We start from the raw sequence: 8,874 nt of genomic DNA, 5'->3' as shown, positions 1-8,874 counted from the left end.
AATGTTTCTGATGTTGCTGATATCGGAACAGTGACTTTACACCTGGCCAGGCCAAGGGAGGGCAGTAGGAGGAGGAGGAAAGATGGGGAGGCTGGTAGATGATTCCTTTGAAAAACGGCTGAGGACCACTCCAGAAGGAAAGCCCTGGGAGGGAGCTGTAGGGGTCTACAAAATGTATCTGGTTCCCAGAATCCTCTTTGGCCACCTTAGAACCCTGTTGGGTACCATACTCCCTCACTCACCCCATGTCTTCCTGACCACTTTCCAGGGGTAGACTGAGTCCTTGGTGCCATCCTCCTTCTTCTCTTGGATCTCCTGTGTGGATCTCTGCAGAGACAGTGGTCAAGGAGGCCTCAAGGGCTTTCTCCTAGGCCAATTCCTTCCCTTGCTGCCCCTTCAAGCCCTTGTGTAGGCTTGAGTCTTAGAGGAGCTCACAGTTGCCCATCTTTCACCACGTGGTGGGGGCAGGTATGCAGTGTAATGGTGCTGGGGTCCCGGCTGACAGCTAGAGATCCAAGAACCCCAAAAGCACGGAGTCTTGGCTGAAAAAAGAATAAGATTTCTCTGACTGACCTCCTGATCCACTGGCAAAATGAAAGGCCCTTGCTAAGGAGGAAACAATTTCTCCTGCAGGGAGGGGCTGCTCCAACAAACTCCAAGTTCACTGAGTCACTACACAACTCCAGACTTTACAGACCTCTCTCCCTCCCTCACTGTCCAGAGAAGAGGAGAGATTGCAACAAAGAAGGAGGGACTTGGGTACAGGGATGACAACATCAACCTCTGAGAGGACCTGGGAGGAGCTAGACTAACAGAGTGTCATCACAGTTACTGATCACCACCCAGTAAATGCCTGTAGCTAGGACCAGAAGCGACTGGCCCACATAGATCAAGCTAGCTTGATAAAGACCAGATAAAAGTATGGAGGCATCCTGTTGCTTCCCTAAAACCATAGGACTAAGCTGGGACCTATGGATAGAGACAAAGATCTCAACATCCTATGTGGTCAAGGGGGTTGAGGTAGGGATATGATGCAGGTCCCTACCTGTGCCTACCCAGTCACAAACGTTCAAGGTATTCACCCTGATTAGTAGGACCACCCACCTCTCCATTCCAGATCAGACCCAGGCCCACAGACTCTGTGATGACAAGGGGTCATGGAAATGAAGTCTGGGTGAGCCCTCAATTAGTGACAGTCATGAAACTGCAGCAACACCAGTTTCTTCATCTCCATCATCACCTGTTCCTTCTCAAATCTCCTCAGAGCAAAAAAATCCTCTTCCTCCCTGCCTACACCAATTCCTGTTCCCAAATGCACACTGCCTCATCCCAACAGCTTTCTAGCTTATCAGTTCTTTCTTCATTTCCTCCTTGGCCCCTGTTACGAAGGCCCCCTTTGAGGTTCCTGTTGTCACATGTAACTAACCCACAAGCTGAGAGAAGGAAGAATTTCAAGAAAGAGTAGGAAGCAGTTTGGTATGTGCAATGGGTTCTGGTGATGTGATTTTCGCAAAGTCACTCCCCCTCTTGATCTGGTTTCTTAGTGTGTACCACAAAAGGACTGGAATTAAATAACAATCAAATACTGACATCATCTGGCAAAAAAAACCTGCAAGAACTTCCATTATGTTTTGAATTAGAAGCAAGTACCTCATCTCTCACTAGGGGATGGGTAGCCTGCACAAGGACTCTCAATCGTCACTCATCCTGGTCTACACATTCTGTGTAATCCCCTTCACTGACTGTGCAGTGTGCTGAGGGACTCTCTTCTAAAGACTAGGATAGGTCAGTGTTGTTGTGGCTCTCTTCTGTTCTCTCTCTCACTTTCTGTCTTTGTATATATTATCTATCTCTCACTTTCTCTCTGTCTTTATAACTCTGTCCCTCTCTCCCTCCCTTTCTCTCTTCTTCTCTCCCTCCCTTTCTATCTTCTTCTCTTCTTCCCTCTCTCTCTTCTCCTCTCCCTCCCTCCTCCTCATGACCTGCTCTATGTCCATATGACAAAGAACTGAGGGAGTGTTTACATCAATAGAAAACGTGGAACTGAATTTCCCAGTCCAACAGCTCACAAGACACTGAGTCCTGCCTATAATAACATGGGCATAAACAGGTCCTGGTGTGGTACTGTAGGATAAAGCACTGGACCTCAAGGTCAGTGTGAACCACAATGTTGGCAGTTCAAACTCACCAATCGCTCCTCAGAAACCCTAGACAGAGTTACTATGAGTCGGAATCTATTTGAAAGCACTTAACAACAACTAAGCAGCAAGCAAATCCTTCTAAGTCAAATCTCAGTTGAGAGCACAACTCCAACACTTTGAGGCATAAGCACCCAGCTAAGCCATGCTTGGAATCCTGGTCCTTAGAGACTGTGAGATCAGCAACCTGTGTTACTTGAAGCACTAAATTTCAGGGTGATACTGTCTCTGAGGATTAGATAACACATCCCATTCACCAGATCCTGAGATCTGGTCTACCTCCTTCTTCCCTACTAAGCTCTTTCCAACCACACTAGCTGCTATCTAACCTCCCCTCTGGACAAACTCAAGTCTGCCTCTGAGTCTCTGCTCCAGTTTTGCCTTCTCCCTGGCATACTGTCCACGAGCTTATGCAGGGTTGTAGAATGAATGACAGTGTTTTTAAAATGCATCATCTGCCTTGCTCCTGGATCCCAGTAGTAAACATTAAGCACCTGATCTCAGGACATTGTGATCTATGAGGCTGGAACTAACCAGTTCAATCTGGGTGTTCACATAATGTAAGTGGTCCAGTAGTAACTCACGGTCCGGTGGAAATGGTACTCTAAGGATCAGGCCCAGCAGGTCCAGAAGACACAAGTATATTAATCTAACAGATGTTCTGTAATCACATCATCTCCCTTTGTACCAGTGAGTTCACACCTACGGCCTCACAGAGACTTGCCTATAACTAGATGATAGCAAAGGAAAAGCCACGGACTTTACTTCACAACCACACCTTGGCATCTGCCCCAGAGCTAGGTCCAGGTGGAGAGAGATGTATGAGTTGGAGAAGAATTCTTTTGTTGAACAATAAATGCTCTCACTAAGAAAAACCAATGATCTTGCTCTGTGAGCATCCCCTAAGAAATCCAGGGCTGTTTGGACTTGCGGTTCCTGAGACTTCACTCATCCCATGGAGACCTCTTGTGTTCCCATCAGGCTGCCTTCCATGACACTGGGCCCTTCCAGGGTTGGATTGGGTGGGCTTTGCTCTATCCCTATGCTCTATCCCTGGAGGGACCAGGGGGAGTCCAAGGCTGGTAGTGAAGACCATAGGTGCTACATCTGACTCTGCATCTTACTGTGGGCAGTGGTGAAGGGGGTGTTTGGCAATCCTCTCTCCATCCCTGCCACAAAGTCTGCTTGATATAGGTTCACTCCAATCCTCACTCAGGGATTGAACTCAATCCCTGTCTGCAGCCCTGCCGTCATTTCCTCCTTCCTGCCTCTCATTTGTGGCCTCCCAAACCCACACATCACAGCCTCAGCACAAATCTTGCTCTGTCTCCATGTGAACTGAAGTGACAGTTCTGTAGGTGAGTCCTGATGCTCAGCCACCTTGATGAGGCCTCCAGGCATCTATTTTGTCCTGGGGTCCCCAGAAGTCTACATGGTTCTGCAGGCCTACGGGATGCAACAGAATCTTCTGGGGATCTGGCTCCTCACTATGCCAAATGTCTTCCCGGGACCCCCATGGTCTTTCCCTCCCTGGTACACCCCCAGCAGATTTCCAAGGAAGCAAGCACCATGTCCCCCTCACACACAGGCTGAGCCAAGAGCGACAGCTGACACTTTTTATTGGGGGCAGTAAAAAGGAGTCTGATGGGGAAGGGCTAGAGACTGATGGCAGGAACTGGACTTGGTCCAGACCCAGGGTCCAGTTCTGGGTCAGTCAGCAAGGCAGGGATCCCTGGACGTGCCATCTGGGACTGCTGTGTAGAATCACAGTAACCAGAAAGGGTCACAGAAAGGAGAGACATCAGCAGAGCCACTTTGGTTGCAGGGGGAACAGGACAGATGCCAGACTTAGAGAAATCCCCTCATGCTGAATCTGGGGGGAAATGAGAGCCTAGAGGCAGAATTGGTCTGCATGGTTTTGGCCCCACCGTTCCAATGACTGGGCAGTTGTCATGGACTGAATCGTGTCCCCCAACAAAATATGATGAAGTCCTATCAAAGTTAGGTGGGTCCTAATACTAATCCCCTCTGAGTGGTGTTATAAAAGAGGAAAATAGAGACAGAATCACACACATGGGGAAGGTACCACATTAAGGCACATCTACAAGCCGAGGATTGCCAGGGATTTCTAGCAGATTGCCAGGAGAGAGGCATGGAGCAGTTCAGAAGAAACCCACATGATGGTTCCCTGATTTGGACTCACAGCGTCCAAAAGTGTGAGACAAACACTGACTGTTCACCTACATTGTGATATTCTGTTAGGGATACCAGCAAGTCACTGAATGTTTTTATATGAGATGTGTTCTAAGTATGTAGTTGGGAGGTGGGAATAGGATTGACAAGGATGAAACCCAGTGAGACCTCCCCAGCTCCAACACCAAGGGGCACTGGTGTTGAAGAAGACAGTGTGGGCACACAGTGAGGGGAGCCAGAGTACCAGGAAGGAGTCACAGATGTTAAGGTTTAATGAGGCAAAACAAAGAATCCGGAGTGGCCTGGGAATTACTGTCCTGGGGACAAACTTCTGAGGATAATGACCAAGGGCCTGAGCTGACAGAAGGCAGAGTTGCCCCCTGTCAGGAGCAGAGTATGTGGGATGCCAGAGCATACAGCTGCCAGAGCATACAGCTCCTGAACCCTTGGACCCCAAGATTCTGGTTACTCCCACTATTGTCCAAAAGTACCCACTTACCCTATGGGCTTTCAGGAGTGCAGTTCTCTGTGGGGACAAAAAAAAATGCATGAGACATGCCTAGACAAGGCAAGGGTCCCACCCCATCCCTGCCCCCAAGTCAGAGACGCCCATGACCAGATGCAGTCGGGCCCCATGTATATGTGGTGGGTCTGAACTAATAGAGCGAACATCCATAGTACTTCCTGGGGAAAACGACAGGCAAAACCACCCTTTACCTATGTGGGTCGGGGTGATGAGCCTCTCCTGTGGGAACCCTTTTTGCTGAGTAAATTTCTTAAATTCTTCTAGTGCTTCCACATTCACGTCCAGGTTCCTGCCTGAAGATGAGACAAAGAGGAGACCCAGATATGGGGGTCTCTACAAAACCTCCAACAGAGATGCCACTTTCCAGTACTGGGGGAGGGGAATTGCGGGAACAACTCCTGAGGAGATTGCTCATCCCGCAAGGGAGTCTGGAGTGAGGGACTGGTTTGTAGACAGATTACAATCCTCCCAGCAGGTCCAGAGAATGGAGCTAAAACCATGAACCACAAAGAGGCCCCCAAACTTTCAGGATCCCGATCCTGACCTGGGAGGACCTCGTCCAGGGAGGAGTTATACTGTCACCACACCACTCACAGCACCATCGGAACTAACCCACCCTAAGGGTACCTCCGCCTCCATGAAGGATCTAGAAGCAGAGTTCATCTCTACGCCCACGCTGACCCAGCCCCAACTTCAGAAACACGCTTTACTGCTGTGGGGTTTGGAGTCCCCTTCATGAGCCTGTCCTTCCAGGTCCTGTCAGACCTGCCGGTGCCCTAACCCACATTCCCCTGCAGGCTGCTCACTGGGCCTCAGTGTACAGAAGTCAGTACCGGGCCACATCCCAGGAACCTGCTTGGGATTGACGTGGGCCACCGCCTACCCGGGGATCAGATGGAAGTGGGAACTGGGAGATGAGAGCACAGGGGTTCTGGGAGTCAGCAGCCCCTTACCCAAGAGCTTTGCCAAGCGCAAAGTTTGGTTGTTGTGCTTGCTTTCGCAGTAAAAGATGTAGTGGTCCTTCATTGGCAATTCCTGGAGGTGGAAGGTAAATTTTCTCCCCTCATCTGGAGAAAAGTAGGAAATGGGTGTTTCATGTCTTCATCCCTAGAGAAAACACTTGGAGCATTTAAGAAACACAGTAGAAGGTTCCAGATTTTAGGCAGCCCAAACGGTACAAAAAGGCCAGCCCCTTCAGGTCCCCAGCCTGACCAGAGTTCAGGGTCTTGCTGTTTCCCACAACCCACCCACTCACGGAAACAAGAGAGGGGGCTCAAGGCAGCCAGCTATCTCAGTTCAGGGCAGCTGTACACTGCCCACCCCTCAACTATGCTCCATCCCTCCAGGGTCTGTAACCCCATGTCTCTGGTGAACAGCTAGAACCACCAGAAGGGGAAGGTGACCTCAACCATTCCCTGCTGCCCACCAGCCTACCACACCCGGTATCTGATGCCAGGTCACTGCATCCTAGGGAAGGAAGACCTTGGGCAGGGGAAGTTTAGTATTTCCTGGAGTTTGTACAGGGCAGAAGGGCTGCCACAGGTATTGTTCAGGATATCTGCTCCGGGCTGTGGATGGGATTTCATAGGAGGCGAGGACTCACAGATACTGTATTTGCCAGGCTCCTCGGTTCTCTTCAAAAGGATTCTCTTCTCCTGACACTGGTTGTTCTTTCTAGAAAACAGAGGGCAACACACCGAAGCCTGTGCTCAGCTCATCTGCCCCAGGTGTCCCTACAATTTCATTGTCACCCCCTCATGAGCTTTAGATGCCTCCTGAGACTCTCCTAAAGTTGGTGGTGGCATAGCCACAGAGGACTAGAGTGGAGAGAGAAGCATCCAGCTGATAAGAAGAGAGGGCATATACACAAGAACGCCTACACTTGCAGATAATACCCACTTGACCTGGCTTCAATGACTGGATGATCAGAGCTCAACCAGAAGAAGAAAGAAGAGGAAAAAACTAATGTTCTCCCATGTAAACTATCACATAATTTACAACATTAAAAAAAAAAGTTGTTGGTGGTGATGATGTTCCACCAAGTCGGGTCCAACTCATAGCAACCCTGTATAGGGCTTCTGAGAGCATAAATTTTTACAGGAGCAGAAAGGATCTTCTTCCTCCAGCAGAGCAGCTGGTCAATTCAAACTGCTGATGTTGCCCAGTCCATAGTCCACTGTGCTCCCAGTGCTCCTTCCCCTAAAGTTAAGTGACTGTCGATTTTACCAATATGCAAAAATGCAAATATTCAGTAGGGAGAGGAACAGCCTATGACAACAATGGTGAGGCTGCTTAGGGAGGGAAACAGGGGTCAAAACTCACAAAAATGTGAATGATATCTCCAGATTGCCATCCTCCAGGGCAGTCACCATAAGAGGAGATGTCTTCTTGTATCTCTTTCCCAAGTTCGGGCCCATTATGGCTTTCAAGTACCAGGTCCCTGTGATCTGGAGACAAGAAAAGGTGTTCAGGGGAGGGCAGACATAAGCTCATGCCACCACACCACCCAGCATATACCCTAACTATACATGACCTAGATGCCACAACTGGAACCCCAACTGTGACTGCAGCTTCCAAAGGCTAGCCGAGCACACCCCAGACTCAGTCAGACAAATCTGGCACACAGTCCCAGCCACAGGGCCAAAGGAGTCTGTACCCTACATATCAGTGCTCTGCTAGGATAAGGCCCAGCTTCCAGAGAACTCTGAAATGATGTGGAGAGGGGCATCAGTTCAACAAAGATGCTGAGCTAAGCATGCTGCCCCCTACAACCCAAGAAGGGGCAGATCTGTGAGCCAAAGAGCTGAATCCTCCTGCTCCCTCCAACCACTTCCTGTTGAAAGCCTAGAGTCGAAAACTGGATCTAACCTTAATACAACTCTTACAATGTAGCTGTATTCAAAATGTTAAAAACAGAGCTAGCATTGTGGCCTAGCAATCTCATTCCTGGGTATGTACCCAAAAGACTTGAAAAAAGTGTCTCAAATAGAAATTTGTACACCAACATTCACAGCAGCGCTATTCTCAACAGCCAAAAGGTGGAAACAACCCAAATGTCTAACAATGAATGAGGATTAAATAAAACATAGTCCATCCAAACTATGGAATGCTACTCGGTCATAAAGCAACATGAAATCCTGATATACGTTAAAACACAGATGAACCCTGAAAACATGAATGAAAGAAACCAAATCCAAAAGGACAAATATTGTAGATCCCTTACAGAAAATATCAAAAGTAGGTCAATACATTAAGATAGAAAGTAAATCAGTGTTTACCAGAAGGTTGGGGAGAAATGAGAATGGAGAGATTAAAAAAAACAAAAAAAATCCTACTGCAAGACCCTGTTACCCTAGGGCAACAGTTAAGGCCTTTTCCCTGCATTCATCGCCACCATGTCTACCCTCACATCTGGCTTCTCCCAGTCAAAGGAGAGAGGGTCCTGGGCCTGCAGGGTGGCAATCATGCTGAGCGTGATGGTCAGGAACAGGGTCTGCATCTTCCAAGATCTGTGCTCACTGCGTTGCAGCTCACCAGGTGCTTTGACAAGGTTGTATGGCTCCCTGAATGGCTGCCTTTTATACAACTGGGCTTTTGAGTCTTGACCACTTGGCCCAGAAAACTAACCACATCCCTCTAACCTCGGTCATGGTCAATTCTCCATTGTGGAAGATGGAATGTCGTTATTGTTGGAATCTGATGAATAGCAACTGAATATCACCTCAAGAACAAAAGAGGCAGTATTTGGACAGTGTACATACCACCTGCTCTCTGAGAAGTCCATCTGGAGGGAGGGTATTATCAACATGGGAGGGTGGACATTTGTACTTGTAGTAGGCACAGAAGGTGAGTGAATGGCTCCGTCACATTCTTTTCCAACTCAGCACCTTCACTAGCACCTCAGTTTTGAGTTGTCGGCAAGTTTTCAAGCCAGAGGTCTTACAGTTTCACTTAACA

At 48.6% G+C, this 8,874-nt stretch overlaps 1 protein-coding gene across 1 annotated transcript; it reads right to left on the bottom strand.

Annotated features, from left to right (window-relative positions):
• Positions 1-431: 431 nt before the first annotated feature.
• Positions 432-8,416, bottom strand: LOC102824713 (odorant-binding protein 2b-like). The gene is made up of 6 exons (XM_006876953.1): positions 8,327-8,416; positions 7,240-7,364; positions 6,521-6,591; positions 5,871-5,984; positions 5,109-5,210; positions 432-505 (listed from the first exon to the last, which is right to left on the bottom strand). The coding sequence occupies exons 1-6, from the start codon at positions 8,414-8,416 to the stop codon at positions 432-434; spliced, it is 576 nt and encodes a 191-aa protein (XP_006877015.1).
• Between the last annotated feature and the right edge of the window lie 458 nt (positions 8,417-8,874).

This window comes from Chrysochloris asiatica, unplaced genomic scaffold (assembly GCF_000296735.1).
Source record: "Chrysochloris asiatica unplaced genomic scaffold, ChrAsi1.0 scaffold00434, whole genome shotgun sequence".
Taxonomy (NCBI): Eukaryota; Metazoa; Chordata; class Mammalia; order Afrosoricida; family Chrysochloridae; genus Chrysochloris; species Chrysochloris asiatica.
This window is presented reverse-complemented; position numbering and strand designations above follow the sequence as displayed.